This window comes from Acanthaster planci, linkage group LG04 (assembly GCF_054643075.1).
Source record: "Acanthaster planci isolate LZ-2023a linkage group LG04, COTS_SCS, whole genome shotgun sequence".
Lineage (NCBI taxonomy): Eukaryota > Metazoa > Echinodermata > Asteroidea > Valvatida > Acanthasteridae > Acanthaster > Acanthaster planci.
The window spans coordinates 14,575,229-14,592,615 of NC_141780.1; the positions used below are offsets into that span (position 1 = coordinate 14,575,229).

At 42.9% G+C, this 17,387-nt stretch overlaps 1 protein-coding gene across 3 annotated transcripts in view; it reads right to left on the reverse strand.

Annotated features, from left to right (window-relative positions):
* The window catches only part of LOC110974070 (endosome/lysosome-associated apoptosis and autophagy regulator family member 2-like), a 39,845-nt gene that overhangs the window by 14,317 nt on the left and 8,141 nt on the right, over positions 1-17,387 (reverse strand). For all 3 annotated transcript variants that reach the window (XM_022225405.2, XM_022225404.2, XM_087136041.1), the window contains exons 3-16: positions 16,845-17,049; positions 12,596-12,743; positions 12,144-12,227; positions 11,418-11,602; positions 10,751-10,836; positions 9,598-9,686; positions 8,977-9,157; positions 8,289-8,393; positions 7,846-8,128; positions 6,239-6,343; positions 5,217-5,306; positions 2,911-2,978; positions 1,724-1,871; positions 699-831 (exon numbers count right to left, since the gene is read on the reverse strand). In XM_022225405.2, coding sequence (XP_022081097.1) covers positions 699-831; positions 1,724-1,871; positions 2,911-2,978; positions 5,217-5,306; positions 6,239-6,343; positions 7,846-8,128; positions 8,289-8,393; positions 8,977-9,157; positions 9,598-9,686; positions 10,751-10,836; positions 11,418-11,602; positions 12,144-12,227; positions 12,596-12,743; positions 16,845-17,049 — 1,910 coding nt within the window. The remainder of the gene's footprint in view (positions 1-698; positions 832-1,723; positions 1,872-2,910; positions 2,979-5,216; positions 5,307-6,238; positions 6,344-7,845; positions 8,129-8,288; positions 8,394-8,976; positions 9,158-9,597; positions 9,687-10,750; positions 10,837-11,417; positions 11,603-12,143; positions 12,228-12,595; positions 12,744-16,844; positions 17,050-17,387) is intronic.

Consider the following 17,387-nt stretch of genomic DNA (forward strand, 5'->3'; position numbering starts at 1 on the left):
CGATAGTTCAAAGTAAATAAGTACACAGTAAATATGTGTAAGTGAGCACCAAAAGTGTGTTAAAAGCACCTTTTTTTAAAAGACTGAATATTTACAGTGAGGTTTAAAAAGAGTACACGGATGAGGTGTAGCAAGCTAAACTGTCCAGAGATATAATTAATGAACAGGTGGTTCGGTAAGGTAGAAAATTAGTGATACAAAAACCACAGACATTTCAGTTTTCTCAAATATCGCACAGCCAGTTGGTTTGGTAACACTTATTCTTTTAATCGCTACAGTTACAAAATCCTGTGGTGATTTCAAAGCTGAAATGCCTGTCCAAAATCCAAAATGTGCCAATTGTTCCTGCCTTAACCCTCCTATGCTAAAGTCACTCTTTGGGTCACTTGGTAAACACCTCAAAGAAGCACAGCTGTGTCGTGTTGTGCACCGCACCAACATGCAAGAGAGTGACCTTGGGCACTTGTGCATATTTGTGCTGTAAAACTGAAGGAGGGTTAATAAATTAGGCTGCTCTGAAGAGAAAGTGCACCAAAAGAGAAAAACTGAGGCCAAACTCCAGAGACAATATACAATGGTAACAGCCTGAAGCCCCCGCGGTGAAAAACGGCAGATGAGTTCCCATCAGATCATTCTCCATATTAGGAATATCTGAGATGGCCCCTGCATGAAAGACAACAGCGGCTACGTATACTGACCACGTCGGTGACGTTCTCATAGCAAGCGGCGCTGCCTTGGCCTTTGGTGGTTCCGCACAGGCTGATGTTGAAATGATGGAAGAAGCGACTGCCCCTGGCGGTGAAACTAGCACCAGTCTGCACAGATTGGACCCTGTGGAGGATATATAGAAGATTGGTCACTTCTCCACAGAACTACAGGAAAATATTCACCACGGTGAATCGCGCATTGCAAACCAGTTAATAGCACAAATTGTGCAGGGCAAAAACTTCATGGCTTTTGAAAAACTCAAGGTAATTTCATGCAGCACATGCAGAACTGTGAATGGGCAGTTTAAGTGTCTAATTTTGAGTGTTATGACGACTTTTTCTGCCATCAAATACAAGCAAAAGTGAGAGTGGTTTGTGAAAGAGCACAGAAGTCACTACAGAAAAAGCTACGCATAAATCATCCATCAAGAACTCAGTGATATGAAAAACCTACTTACAGCTACTTTACATATTGTGAAAAACAGTGCATAAAATATACCACAAAAAAATTAGCAATACGGAAACCTAAAGCGATGGCTTATTGTAAAAAATATACTTGGAACTGAAAAAGAGGCTCATTTTCAATATCCAAAAGAGCACAAAGTTGGAATATCCAATAAAAAGAAATTAAGTCGTGCTTAGAAACAAAACAAAAATCATAAAGACATCAAATACATATCAGTCTCATTTTCACACTTTACATTTTACACACATGTGGAGGATGACTGGAAAAGGCATGGCACATACGTGGCCAAGGGAAAGAGTTTTTATATCTGGCCATGTCATATCTCCCTTGATACACATTGAAAACTACCCATAAGTGTACATCTGATAAAGAAACACTGACGAATGAAACAAATTTCAAGTCGCATTTGAAAAAACTAGGACCTTTTTTTTTAAGGCTCGTACATTTTGCGCAAAAGGTCCGAGGTGGTGGCCGGATATGAAACTCTTTCTACGGTGAAGAATAACAGAGATACTGCAAGCTTTTTATTGAATGCCAACGCTCGACTCACCCGGCGAGTTTGCCGAGTTCGTAGTGGAGTCCGTCCGTATGGACGTGGCAGGTACTGTAGCAGCTGGTTCCATCGTCACTCTTCATGCCCGGACCACAGGGCACGCAGGCCTCTGGACCGTAAGGGTTGTTGGCCCTCAGGTAAGTATCTGTCGTAGAACAAGACCAGAGCCTTATGTATATATGTAGCCATCGCTTGACTTGTGGTGCAAACAAGTATACAAACAAGACTGTGCGGTTAACACTGAGCATGCAAGGCGATGAAGCACTTCACATCAACGTAAAAATCATGCAAGAACTAGTTAAATATTCAGAGCATGTTTTTAATAGTAGGTGGGAGGGCGGACAAGCCGAGGACAAACAGCATAGGGATTTAATTTCAGAAGCTAGAGATAACAAGTTCTTTCCAGGAAAGTACACATATTTCTAAGCTTCAAAGCTTTTTTTTTGACAGATATAAAGTCTCAATAAATATACAGTGTATCACACCGTGTTTTGCTCTTCCCATCAATTCAAACATGTAGCAATTGCAGCTTTATCAGGAGACCAAGCCCTATTGGCCTTTTATTCAGGAGTCGGCCATCTTGAATCAGATGCTAGGTGGTCCTTGCAAAAATTTCCTAAAAACTTAATTTGTGTGGGATGGAATGAATGCATGATGAAATGGGGCAAATTATACATCATTAACCTTGAACTCCAATGGCAAGTTTAAAACTACGGAGAAAAACCGTCACGTCGCCTTTGCTGTCCAAACAAGAATTTTCTTTTTGAAGTGAGGCTGTGCCTGTAATCGCAGCAAAATAGCCTGGCTCTTCCCAGTGCAGAGTGTTCAATAAATGAAGTGGATTCGGGGAATTCCTCGAATCGGCATGGCTAGCTTGTGAATAAAGCCCACGTTTACGTACAATGACACAGCTGGGACTCTATAGCCCAAAGTACAAATCAAGCGAAGTCTGATGGTGTAGATTTGGATTTGTCTAAATTACTTGACTGCGGCTTGAAATTACACACAACTCCAGCAGCCACTACCATAGCCATAGCCAAGTAATGCAGACACAGCCACAATCAAAGATTCCTCTTTACACTCCCACGACATGTCTCCTGTACCCAGACAGTAATATTACAACCAGGTAATCTAACCTCCATTTACGGCACCTGACTACTTTTTGTCAGGCATTTTCTACTTACCCTTCGGGCATGGTATGCACTTGTTAGTGTCATTGGCTATGTAGTGTCCAGCCTCGCACGGTATGCAGCTATGCAGGGAGGCAAGAGCAGGGTTTGAAAACACAAGCAGGGTTAACGGTGGTTAGTTCATGCAAATGTCATGCACTTTGTCAATGTTTTGTGATTCTGTTAATCACACAATGCATTACAACATTTGAAGCAAGATATGGGACGGAGAGAACCCCCCCGCCTTTGTGTTGGTCATTGTTTGATCGGAATCTCAGGAATTCTTTACAGACTTCTAGGGGGATGTGTTAGGTAACAATAGTCTAGAGTGTGTATAGGGATTGGACAGGTAAGGGGGGTACCCCTCCGTCCCATATCTTGCCTGGTATACATTACAATATCAATGTCGTGGATTCTCAAGTACACCTTTTATACCCTTCTCTTCCTCAACTAAAAATAAACTGCTCGTTAAGGTGGGTCTATTTCCTTAAACGCTTCATCTCTGACCTTGCTGTAACACTAGAACTTCTGCTTCAAGTCAGGTTCTCACCAAAAGAAATGCTTTGGAAAGAGTCTGTCCATCTTTAACTACTTCAACACTTTCAACAAACCTTTTATCACCATGGGTAATTCCAGAAATTAGGGGTCCACTTTTTTCAGCACACATTTTCTAATTTCCAAGAGTGATGAATTAATGCAAATTACCTGCCAAACAAATAGTAATAGTTTGAAATCGATTCCAGTGATATTTCCATGTCAAATACCAAGGGTCAGATGTAACAGGGACACAAAAATGTAGCACTTTTTGACCCCTAATTTCTGGAATTACCTAAATGTATTGCTATGCAATATCAAAGGTCAAAAGCATGCAAACTTTGATGATATATTGACTTGTTTTTCAGGCTACATTCCCACAATACCCCCCAGTGTCATTTGGTAGATGAGGCAAGAGACTCAACCCTGGCCCTGGTTTGCACACAATGCCAATACAGGGACCACACTGAACTGATGACCCCTGCTCTCACAAAGAGACTGAAGATACCTGGCCTCCTTTACGAGTGAATTTCTATAAATTTGACCCTGGCAGATTGCTGCAGAGTTTAAAAAGACCTGTAAATTCAATGGACAGGGGAGGGGAGTCAGGTTGTAGTGGTTCTTTCCTCGCCTTCCACCTCTGCAGTCTGGGTTCGATTCCCGGCTCGGTCCATCTGTGCAATGGGTTTAAGTCCCTACTTGATTCCGTGGGTTTTATCCAGAATATTCCTCTGGGGTTTTCCTCCCACCCCTAAAACTGTAACTTCTTCTGACTGTCTCCCTCTCTACAGGTTTCTTCAGGCTTGTGAGCTCCAATGCCTAGGGTGCTTTTGAGGACTCCTTGGTGTCACTATCACAAGTGATTACTAATTGTGCATCACTGGAAAGCTCCTAATCTACTCTTTCCAATGATTATTTAAAACATCACAGTTTTGTTTATTTGTAAACTCTAACTTTAAGGAAGCAGATCAAAGATTTCCTATCTTAAACAAGCAAGGGCTGAATGACTTCAAGAACTAGACGAAGGGTTTGTTAGAAAGATGGATTAGGGTCTGCTAGATGCACACACAGAGAATATACAACTCATTCATATCACTCGGGCATGAAATGGGAGACATTTATGACACTTGATGGCAGCAAACACACTGATCCCACATGAATGGTCCAGTATTGAGTCATGTTGAGCAGGTGCACATTACCAAAATGAGGTGCAACCAACAGGACCTCTATATTTGCTGCCGCCATCAAGCATGTCAAAAGTCTCCCATTACCAGTCTCTTGGCTTTCGCCTGACTTTGTTTCAACCTTGCTCTTCATCATCCTTGAGGGGTTGCAAAAAAGCTGTTATCGCCTCAAAGCAGTAACATTTTCATTGTTTTGCTCTGTGAAGTTTTAGTAGGAGGTGAAAACATGCATTCATGCACTGATCTGTGAGCTCCTACAGATTTACGGTCATATTCCCAAGGTCTTTTTTCCTTCAAAAATCATGGTCCGAAGCTGTGAATTAGCCATGAAATGAACGAACTCACAGGGGGGAGAGTTGGGGACTGTGCTCTAGGCAAGACTTCTTCAGACCACCGCAAGACCAACACAAGACCTCTGGCTTGAATTCAAGTCACAAGCTATTTAAACAAGCTGCAACATAGGTGCTTGTATGAGAGCCTTTACACACTGTGTTACTTGTCTCGTGACTATTCCTATGGTGGTCTGGACTACAACACTGGTCGGGGGGGGGTGGGGATGGGGGTAGGGGTTGGAGACGGGGACGGGGAGGGTTGAGTGCTCACCCCTTGACATTACTGCCCCGGGGACAGTTCTTACACTCCACTGCACCACCGTTGATGGTGTTGGTGACTGTCACACTGTAGATCTTGGCACTGCAGAAGAAAAAAAAAAGAAAGGAGAAATGAACATTACTCAGTTCAATAATCCTCTCGCAGAGAAAAATCATTACACTTTCACACTGTGCATACTCAGTAATGAAGTCTATCAAAGCAATGCCTGAGTGAGTGTTGGATTGCCACTACGAAACGAAACTGTCTGAATTCAATGTGAAAAGTTAAAACTATGATATCAGGATATTGAAAGGCAAAAAAAAGATACCCTAACCCTAAGCCCTCCTGAAAATGGAATTGTACGTAACACAACCAAAGAATGACCTGCATAAACAGTGCAACATGACATTGAGAAAAAGACGCAAACAGCACTGACTACATTTCTTTCTCTTGTGCTCCTTCCAAAATATCATAAGGTTGCCAACGACTACAGTTGACCACAGTTTTACCGACTTCACCCAAACAATGATGGACCATCGAGTCAACCATTTAGATCCAAGGGGATGGTGCCCCTCAACATGTCTCTAATATCGCTGGAGCACTTTTTTTTCCCACCAGCTGAACCTTTAGAAGTTTTTCCATAACTTTTGGCGGTCATTATGACACCACTTTTGTGAAAATCAAACATAAAATTCTTGCGCAGCGCTCATTTTCCCGAGACCGCTCAGCTTAAAATGTATACTTTCCCACTGCCGTGCTCAACGCACACCAGCTTGCATGCTCATGACCTTGAACTTTGAACGACCATAACAGCGAACCTGTATGTCATATTAAATGGACGTTTACACTGATAATGATATGCACGCTAAGGTTTTTTAAAAAAAATGGGCACGAAAAGGCAAGTTCTTAGGGGAATCCTCTCCCCCAACCGGTGAAATGGTCCAAAATAACCCAGCCCTTTTAATGTTAAAAAATTTGTATTTCTACATGATGGACCATTTTCTGGTTGGTTTGAGATAGAAAGCCAGACTCACACATCGTTGCGGTACTTGTAGGCAGGTTCGTGGGAGTAATCTGAGATGTCAGTCTTCTGGAAGGCCCAGCTGAATGTGACACGTCCTTTCTTCGTGATGGAATACCTGTGATCAAGGTACGAAGGATGATTGCAACAGACATGTCCAAATGCCTCATCTCCTGGGGTGAGATTAGGGGCTGGAGAGACTTCCAAGAAGTCTCCCAACAGAGATGTCGCAATGCCATTTGTGACTGTGCAGATATTTAAGGTAAGAGTTCATACCTACCAACATTGGACACACAGGAAATGGAACACAAACCGTGTATAATGCAATACCAGAACCTTGTGTAATACGGGCGATTCACAATAGTGCGCCACCAAGAGTATGCAACGTGTTGACCAATCATAATGCGCGAAATTTGTCGACCCTTTCCAAACGCACATTATGTCGACAAATTTTGCGCATTGTGATTGGCCAATGCGTTGCAAACTCTTGGTGGCGCACTATTGTGAAACGGCCGTATTCATTGCTGTTATTTGTTTAGCATACCCGTTTGCTCTTGAAAGTTGGATCCTTTGATCGTGGCGTCGGACAGTGAAAACACATAGATCCCAATGACTGGACAATAGTCAAGCAATAACTGTTTTGTGAGTTAAATCTGACTAAAATCTGGTATAATAAGTTATCTGATTGGACATAAACATAATAATTTAAATTCCCAAAACTAAAGACACTGTTGCTACCGGTATGCCTCGCGATTCGAGGCAAGCTTTTGCATAGTGACCACCATCTCTGGAATGGACTGGTTCCTTTGTGTCGTTCCTATCCATTGAGAACAGTGTACTGTTGCAAGGCGTCTCTTATGTAACAAAGCAGAAAGAAGCTTGTCCCAAATCACGAGGTATAGCAACAGTATCTTTAGTATGGAGATTTCAAATTGTTAGGTTCACGTGAATTTAAAGTACTCAGTGTACCAGATTTTATTTAAATTTAACTCACAAAAGGCTCATCGGACAAAAATGTTTATCACATATAAATGCAGTGAATGAAACAGCTGTTGAGCGTTAGTATTGATCTCCAAGCCATGGCATGCTTGTTAGGCAAGGATTTCACCCTTGATCCCAAGGAGTACATGTACTGTGGTTCACTACTGTTTAACGTTCTTCTTGGCCATCATGCTCTGGGGATCTGCATGTTTATCAGGATGATAAAACTTCCCAAACAGTGGGAGCTGTGCGGGACATTTTTCAGATTTTGATTTTTTCTTCATAAAATTTCAACTTGGCAATTTTTAGGCCAATTGAAACTCAAATATTGGAATGGTTCCAATTAAATTTGAACAGTTGGCGGGCATGTGACTTTCCAAAATGACTGTGATCATGTGAATCTTGCACTTGATGCTTTATTACATGTGAAACGCAAAAAAGTGGTGAAACTCGAACAATCAAACCTCTCTGAAATCACGACAAACCTGAGAAATCACACTACTGTATAACATGTAGCAAAATCAAGAAGAAAACCCCAAACCCGCCATAAAGGCCTATGAAAACGTACGTTACCGCCGACCATTTTATCCAAAATATTTTGACGAGCAACCGGCAATAAAGATCCCTGGTATGTCTGACCTGTACTCCTGCTTGGACTGCGTCCCAGTCCACTCCTCGATGATCGGCGACCCATCCGCGTCATCCCTGACAAAGAACAGGGCACAGTCACTGGTGCACTCCAAGCTGAACCAGAAGGACAGCACGCCCAGCTCCTCGGCCTTGCCCTCGTAGTAGCCCTCCTCCGTCTGCATGCCCTCCAGGCCCAGGTCCAGCACCAGGTACACGTCGTCTGCATGGCCCTTACCACTGTGGATGTGGTCATCGGCCAGCTGCCAGCCGGCCTCGTCTGAGCAGCCAAAACCTGAAGCAACAAGAACACCGAGCTACTGCAGCGCATTACAGTACAGGGACAGGTTCTTGTGTCTAGCTGTGCCAACCTAACACATCTAGTATGGACCCTTAAACGCAAGAGGACCACATAAACCTTGTGTGGATGAAGAAAGGAGCATGAGATAACCTACCTGACAGGCTGAGGCACGTGGCGTCCATGTTGGGTGGCATCATGTGCCAGCGGATGTAATTCATTCCGTACACTGGAGCCGTGTTTGATGGGCATGGCTTGCAAGCTGTATGAAAAAACATAACAAACCTTGAACTCTTCCTGACTTCTGACGTCTGATCTGACATCTGACATTCAGCTAGGGCTAAACCTACGTTTAGTTCTGTTGGATGTATTAAACTGTCAAAACTGCTTGAGTTTAATATAAACATTCTTTCAGCATTTACTACTTTCCAGAAGTCCACTGCTCTCTGTCAATCATCAATAGGCCTGGTCTCATTAATAGGCCTGTGTATTAATGACAGAGACAACGGATTCGAAGCTCTTTAGGAAAGTGTACATGCCAACAAACCAAAGTCACACAGACAATAAGGACCCACCTACCTGAAAACATTATGAAATATCAACAAAGGGGCAAGTCACGTGAGATGACTTTTACGAGCAACTCAGTGACAAGTGAACGTACATGAAGCCAAACAGAAATGTATGGAATAAACAAATAGAATTTTCAAGCAGTTCAGTGAAATGGATAACATGTTTTAAACAAAGTTAGAGCTGGCTGTCAGTCTCAGTTTTGAAGCTGCCTGGAACTCAGTTGGAAGATAAGCTGCCCTCAATATCACAGTCCTTTTTTTTTTTTTTAAACTCACGAGAGGTGCCATCGGAAAACATGTTCTGGGGACAGAAGGTGCAGACGGTTTGGTTGAAGACCGACATGCCAGGGTTGCACGGTGGACACTGTTCCAACTTGCTGGATGGTGGCAGCTGCTTGGCGCCAGTTACGTCACTGCGACACATGCGGGGCTCGATCCACTTGTACAGGATTTGGGTCTGGAACCGTCAGATGCACAAATATTAATAATAATAATTTATTAATTTATAAAGTGCAACTTTCACACAGATTATGTTCAACTGCACTGTACAATGAAGACATCAAATGTGGTTGCGGCGATGACATACATAAGGGTGCCTCAGGCAGCTGCCAAATGACCCACGTCCACCCACATCCGTACAAATGGAGACGATAAGAAGCAGTTACAGTTGTAGAGGTGGGAGGAAAACCCCAGAGAAGGCAGTCAATTAGGAGAGGCATTTTTATAAAACCTCAGCCACAAAACTCCATATCTTGATCAGCGGAGAGCCGGTCCCATGGCATTTGGTTATTTCCTGATCTATCTGTGAACAGCCTAAAGTGCTATACCTGTAGAAGACTGTGTCAAATACAGGGAAGAAGATTAGGCGGGGGAGAGGCAAAAGATACATGTACCTACCTGATTATTGGCATCGCATGGGGTATGGGTTTTGTAGTAATCCAAGTCAGTGCAGGGTTTCTTAGCGATGCACTCACGAGCACCGGGTTCTGAATTCAAACAAAATGAAGAGTTTAGATATATTCATTTCATACCCTCATGCCAGCATGGTTGAATATTCTCCCTAAAGTCCACCAATTGCATCAAATACCAGCTAATACTGCCTCAGAGCAGTAAGAAGGCCAGGAGATACTAAAATGCAGCTCAGGATGGTAAACAAGTATTTAACTTTGACCTTGTGCTAGTTCAAATGTCCAATTAACCCTCCTATGCTAAAGTCACTCTTTGGGTCACTTGGTAAACACCTCAAAGAAGCACAGCTGTGTCCCTCACAGGAATATCAGACTGCACTTTTGTGCTGCCCAACAACTGTGCTTCACTGTTTCATGTGCATAATTGTGCAGTAAACCAAATGCAGTGAAGAGGACTGCTCAAAAGACCCTGGGTCATTTTGTGCTGGCAACCAACTGTGTACACACTGAACCTGTGCATGTTTGCGTTCCACATAGAAAACACATGCAAGAGAGTGACTGTGTTAACCTGAATACATTTTACTCTGGATCACACAGTTATTCTGGTTTTTCAGGGAGTCAAAGTTTTGTGAATTTACTGAGCACACTATTCCTTCCCTCAGGTGTTCTGAATAAGATGAAGATAGGAACCAGACAGTCGGTCCAGCCTTTCTTGTTTTACCCAGTGAGGGGGTCCTTGTGGATGGGATCCTTATCCCGTTAACTGCCAGGGACGCATATCAAAGAGACATACAAGGCCGTTTTCCAATACTCAACTTCGGCTCTGTCTCAGGCTTCAACTGTTTTTTTGTCTAGCTGACTTTGAAGCCACTAATTAGCCTAATAGTGCCACAAAACATCAAATAAGATGCAAGAGAGCAAAAACTTACAGTAATCCAATTTGATTTAAACGCCTCAGGCCCACGATCGGAGATTGGTTTTGGACGGAGACGAAGTTGAGTATTGGAAAACGGCCCAGTAAGTAGCTGAATCAAATGACAGTGTTACAGTTGAGTCAAGTTCCTGCAAGTCCATCAAAAGTCATCCATCCAGCCTCAAGCCAAGAAACGGTTACCCAGGAGCGGCAACGAGACATGACTTACTTGAATAATGGGTGGTGACATCACAGTCCGTGCACTTAGATGCTCCGGCGGAGGCTGAGAATGTATTGGCAGGGCACAATTCGTACCTGTGGAAATGAGCACAACACAAACATGGAACCATTCACCAACATGTAATACCCTTTACAGTTTCTCGGTAATTGGAGAAGAGCTCTCTGCCACCCAACTGGCTACCGGACTTTTGAATGCCGTATTCGTCGCTGTTGGTTTCAACGGTACGCTTGATCACAGGCCAATAACGCATGGCCTTTCTCATGAGCATAGATGTGAGTAGATCATGCGTCCACTTGCGAGGACAATGCAACACAATTTATGCCATCTGCATGGAGAGATACCGGGTACGACTAAAGACAGTTCACACTTTGGGCAAATGTGAAAGTGAAGCAAATTTGACGTCACAAGAGATTTTCAGCCAAACTTCACACGAGTTGAAATGTGTTCGATGTTTGCAAATTCGCAGAGAAAATATTTGATCTGACATCACAAGTCAGCATTTGTGATCAATCTCAAGCTAAGTATGAACCAGGGTGAGTGCAAGGTAGCAACAGCGCTCTGCTTAACCATGCAGGAGTTTACACTTGAACAAGGAGTCCTTCTGTCTGTTTGCTTATGACGGACTTAGCGAAATAACACCAAGAACCTCACTTACCCCGAAGCACCGGGGTCCTTGACGTAGGTGCCTGGCTTGGCCAAGGTGCACTCTGAGGTGAAGCTCAGCCCCATGATCTTAATTGTCTTGATAAGGACCGGGTTGGACTTTGTGTTGTGCTCGTTGGTGAAGCCGATGCCCACAGTCTTCCAGGTGATCACGTTCATTCCAGCATCCAGTGGTATCTGAAAAACAAGGAGAGATTTTACTTCACCCTGAAGTCCTCCCCCCACATTATTTTCTGTACAGATAAGGAGTGCCTTTACAGGCACGCCAAGTTAAAAAAATTCCAGCATGGGACAGCCAGGTTGGGATGAGGGTCAGCGCATCACTGGTCTGGATTTGACAGATCAGTCTATCGTCCCCAACTCCCACAACAAACCCTGCAGAAGGGCAAAACAAACACCTCATCTTGACAACCCTGCTCATAAATCCCAGCCTGCATGAAACCACAACAGCCAACAGGGACACTGTTCAGTGACACTGTAGCTCCTATTGTCTCAGAGTGAGGCTGAGCATCAAAACCAGGTACCTGTGTAAAAAATGATACCATCACCTTTCTTTGGGGGGTTAGGATGCTCTCACAAATGATTATAAAGTGGACAGTTGTCTTGGGGAAAAAAATTTCACTCTGCCCCCTGTACCCAAGACCTCGATAAATCACAGCGATGCCAGTGGTTTAACTCTACCCCCCCTCCATGAAGTGTTATTCCTCTTGTGACCTACCCTGTATTTGTTCCATGTGCCTTCACCCGTTGCCTCAGGCCACCTGTTACCCATTGTGTCTGCTTCGCACTGTTCATTGGTCACCTAAACCCACCACAAGAAAGAAAGAATCAACTCTACATGTAAACAGCATCCATGGGTCTCTTTAACCCACTCTCCCTGAAAATAATCTTACAGAAATGGTGCCTCAGTTTCTGAATGGCATCCACATAAGAAATTGATCTGAAAAAGATTAGACAGCTTTTACATAGAAACATTAATTTCAAAGTCATTTACTCAAAGTCTAACCTTTTAATCACGTGAGTGACTTCCACAGATTTCCTCGCAAATGTAAAGGACAAAAGCTTTCTTTCTGACAAGAGTTTAATAATCTAGACTTTTGTCAGGCTACATGTAGTAACTGCACCATGCTGGCAAATGTCCGTTTTCATCAACACTTCCTCATGACTCACCGACACGTGGAAGATGGTGTCGTCCGTGGCCAGGGAGTAGGTGAACTCAACGTAGCCCTCTTTCATCAGGTTGGCAGCAAAGATGAGCTTGGAGATGCAGTTGTCACCCGGTGAGCGGATGTGGGTTCCCTTCACCTCCCACACCGAGCTGATGTCACACGTAAAGTGGAGATTTCAATTCATGGCAAAAGTACCGGGGTTGTCATATAAGCAATGTGTGAGAAGTCCTTTATCAAAGACCATCACGTCAGTAAAGAAAATTGCAGGAAACGGTGTAGATTGCACAGGGAGTGTTGGATTTTGATGGAGATGGTCCATTGCCTTGTAAAAGACACTATGGAATTAGGGTTATTGCACCAATTTGTGAAGAGCTCTAACTTAAAGTCTTGCTCTCAAAAAATTATTTAATTAGCCATTACAATTGCATATATTGGCTTTAAACATTGATCATAGAATACCTTTTATGTTGGTGATGTTTTATTATGCATGATTTCATATTTCCAATTTATGCAAAAAATATAAACGTACAGTTTACCCGTAACAAAAAGGGCACATCAACATATTGCATCACTCCTTCAAATAACAACAAAAATTGCAGCAATTTACTGTCTCAAGAAGTCTTATAAAGGAGCTGAGCAATGGAACCAGGAAAGGTCTTGAAAATTGCCCTTTCATTTTTATTGAATGAACTTGGCTAAACTGTTCTGTAACCATGCATACACATTCTTCCAACACTCTTAAACTCATGTCCATGTACATGAGACTCAAGGGCACTTTGTAACACTCGCAGCATCTTCAGGTGCCAATTCTGACTCATTTTCAAGGGATGTCAGGCACATTTTACATGTATACAAGCCACTGCATGTGTTGAGGCAAGTGGGTGATTTAGGGCCCTAGACCCTACATGTACATGTATTCACGGAAGAGCCATTATTGCCCACATTTATTGAACCTATTGTATTTGGATGTACTAGTAGCCTTTCACATGAATGGTGCCAGACTATTTTGGGCTCCATGCTTCAATTTCATTTTTAAATGTTTCCTATCATATAATAAACCACAAATATTCAATAATGCATCGCCGTAAATGAACAGATTCCCAAAGCAAACAAGTTGACCTCGCTTTCAATTCAATATGGCCGCCTTGTGAATACTGTCAATTCAACTACCGGTACCTTCCAACAGTTTCAGTATACTGAACCACACACATCTACATGTATTTTTCCTGTCAACTCCCGCATGGAGCATAGACAGGAAAAAAAGGGAAAAAAATATCAAAAACTACAAACTGAACATGAAAATAATACATGAAATCCCTAGAAGGATAAAAGTTAACCATAACCATCCCGAAGCCTTCAAAATCCTCCGGGCAGTTTTGGAGGATTTTGGAGGATTGAGGCTGTATCCCATTTTTTCGTGAGGGCAGTTGGAGGATATTGAAGGATTGACAGTGTATCCTCGGAAACCGGCCTAGGCGGTCAGGGTTAATGCACCCTAGAAACAGACGGAGGCTCTTAGGCGTGAGGTCAAAATACAAACGCTTTTGAAAGCGTCGAACGCTTTGTAAACGGTAAGCATCACGGACGGTCAACATCCAACAGACGAACGCTTCAGCGAGGCTGGCCAAACCGTTGCGGTCGAGTACACCTTGCACTCTGCAGCTTCCAGTAAACAATGGACAACTCATCGCATTACGGCATCATAGACTTCTGCGGTCTGGTGGATTAGTCATAACAATAGCTCTTTACTTTGCAGCTCCACAGGAGGATTTAGATCGGCAGACTGTTTTAACTTTCTGATAAAACACGTGTATTGAGTAGTTGTATTGCCCTGTCAGTTTCCAGACCCAGTCTTTCCAGGTCTCAATACCCTGTAATCTTGATATTTTGTCTCGGTATCGTGAGTTAAATACACACCTTACTGTATACCTGCAGAATCGAATATACTAATTCGAAATAGTATTTACCTGAATTATTCACGACGTAGTGTTCTGTTCGCCAACATGTAGTTACAGATAAAACCTTTTTTTTTTTGCCCGTGTGCACAAGCTGGGACTCAGCATTGCGCACTCGCAGGTTTTCATGTGTAGGATCGAGGAAGACACATACGCGAACTACGCGCTTTCTACTTCGAAGCTGCACCTGCACGATTTAAGGATACAAGTACATCTTTTTCTTGAAGTCAATAGTACATGCGTGCACGTTGCAATATGTTTTGTACGTACCATTCTTTTGTACTCTTTGAATACTTTGTGGCTGCACAAAATTCTTGTTGGAAAAACAAACATGTCGGGTTTTTTTTTACTTTACCTATTAAGCTTTAATGCACAGTAAATTAAAACAATAAACACAATTTAATCTATTGCTGCAGGCGAACCGCCGAACCGAGGCAAAAAACATCAAACAAGGCACTTTTGAACCGAACCAAACTGTTTGGTTCGGATGTACGGCTTTAATAAGGCATTTTATTGATGGCACGCGGGAAAACATACAAAAATACAAGAAAACTTAATAAAAAACAAACAACGAAAAATGGATAACGAGTTATACGGCGTGCTCCACACGTGCGTGAACATACTAAAACTTACAATGGCCCGCATCATGAGATGGTTGTAAAAAGCATGTGGTGAGAATCACTCAGAAATCGACCAAGAACACGCAACGTACGGCATTGTCGCTGCATAACATTTCTAAATTCTCACTACATCCAATCGTGCTCATGTATATTCAGATGTATTATTTTATTTGCCAATCTACGATAGCCACGCCCTTACGTTCCATATTAAGGTAATGACGTTCCATTTTAGGCCAATGGTCTCATAAATGGAGTGCAAAACGAATTTTGGTTGGATGCCGATCACAGTCGAACTCGCGCTCGATCCAAGGCATCCCCGGATGAAAATTTTGCCAAGCGGTTCGGTGCATGCTGTGCTTCAGCGCAGCGCGAGGAGATTTTTGTTCGCGCGGTGGCCTAACTTGCCTTTCATTTGACCATGAAGGGTTTGATCGTAGTGCAGACGCGTTGTAATGGAATTTGCCAGATCTCAAATAACAAAATGCTGTTATTCCTTCAAGAGGCTGATGAAAAAATCGCCCCTTTGGTCACGTGCACGCCGTCCTTGGAAAGGTTCCCCTCAGATATGCAACGAAAGCCATTTTCGTAGTTTTCAAAAGCCATCTATTTCGCAAAAATAACCAAAACACAATTTGCTCGAAATTTGATTTTAATCTTGTGTTCTGTACTGGAGGAAAGTCCTAATTGAGCATGCTGTTTTTTTCTATTTGCACAAATCTTACGGTCGTTTTGTTGAGTCAAGCGAACACAACCGCTTCTGGTCGGCAAAACACGGTCGGGAACTGTCACACCCTCGAAATAACTTTATATGGAATGTACTCATAAACAAACTCTGGGGAAAAAGTTTATAAAAAAAGGTATTCAAATCAAAGTTGCTCACGGATCGGGAGAGATAGCAGATTCATAATTTTACACGTAGAAATACTTTATAGGCCTTTGCAGCTCGATCGTAGCGAGCCTTTCATGTCTCAGTGTGCATTGTACTTGTACATGTGTGTACATGTCCGAACCCAACTGATCCCAAGTTCGGCAAAAAATGTCCAAGCCCTGTCTGAACCGAACACATACTTGCAGCACTATTTGATGCGGAGTTTGACATTTTTTTTATTACCTTCAAAGAATATGGTACACGGGACAGAAGTTCCAAATAAATTCACATTGCGTCTACGTGAATATTTCCTTTCATAGACGATAGATTAGGCGGTGAAATGAGGCAACCGTGTTTGGCATTCCCCGTCACTCCCATATAAACGCATTTATTTTCCAGTCTAAAAAACGCTTAAACACGAACAATTATCTTGGGGCGATGCTTTTTTGTCATGAAATACCCACTCAAAACGTATCTGAAGCTAGATAAATGTCTGTAGCCTGGAATGCAGTTGATTTTGCGTCTCTATCACAAGGTGTTAACCACTAATCCTCACGGCCAGCCCAGGAAGGCTGACCAGGGCCAATGAAGTTCTCCCTGAATAGGATCTTTTGTTCACAACCATGGCTGTGTAAGCCACAAACTCCATTGTTGTCAGGGTTGCTCATGAAGCTAGACAGTCCATGGCAGACGGTTCTTTTCAAACCGTTGAACTGTCCAACACCAAAACACGAACGGAATGAACGGGGATTAACACCAACCGTTCAACTGTTTCTAAACCGTCTGTATTTTGACCTCACGCCTTACTTGTTGCAAGATTTGTAATCGTCATCCTCCTCCATAGAATGACTCCGGTAGTCATCTTCCCCACCGGTGATGGTGAAACTGTCAGGGAGGGTAGTCCAGTCCTCAAAGACCTTACCCCCACCCAGTGAGAAGCTCCCTGGCTTGCACTTCAGACACTGCTGGGTGTCGTTCCTGTCTAGGTACTCACCGGGGCCACAGGAGAAATCTGGAGGAGGAGAAAAGGTACATGTAGAAATACAACGGGGGAAAAATAACAGTTCAGTTGATTGTTTTGAATATGAAACAGTGTTGCTTTGAAAGGTTTCATCCAGAGCAAGGTGCCAAACATTTTGAGGTGATCCATTACGTGCAAGTCTAAAAAAACTTTATTCTGAATAATTCTACAATGTTCTCACAAAAATCTCACATGTAACGGATCACACGTTGTGCACCCTCTAAAGACTCAATAATTACACCAGCGAGCTTGCTTGGAATCTAGGTGGAATGGTTTAATATTTTCTTTATTTTCTCCTTGAGCTTTCCTTCTGAACCAACCAGCAATTG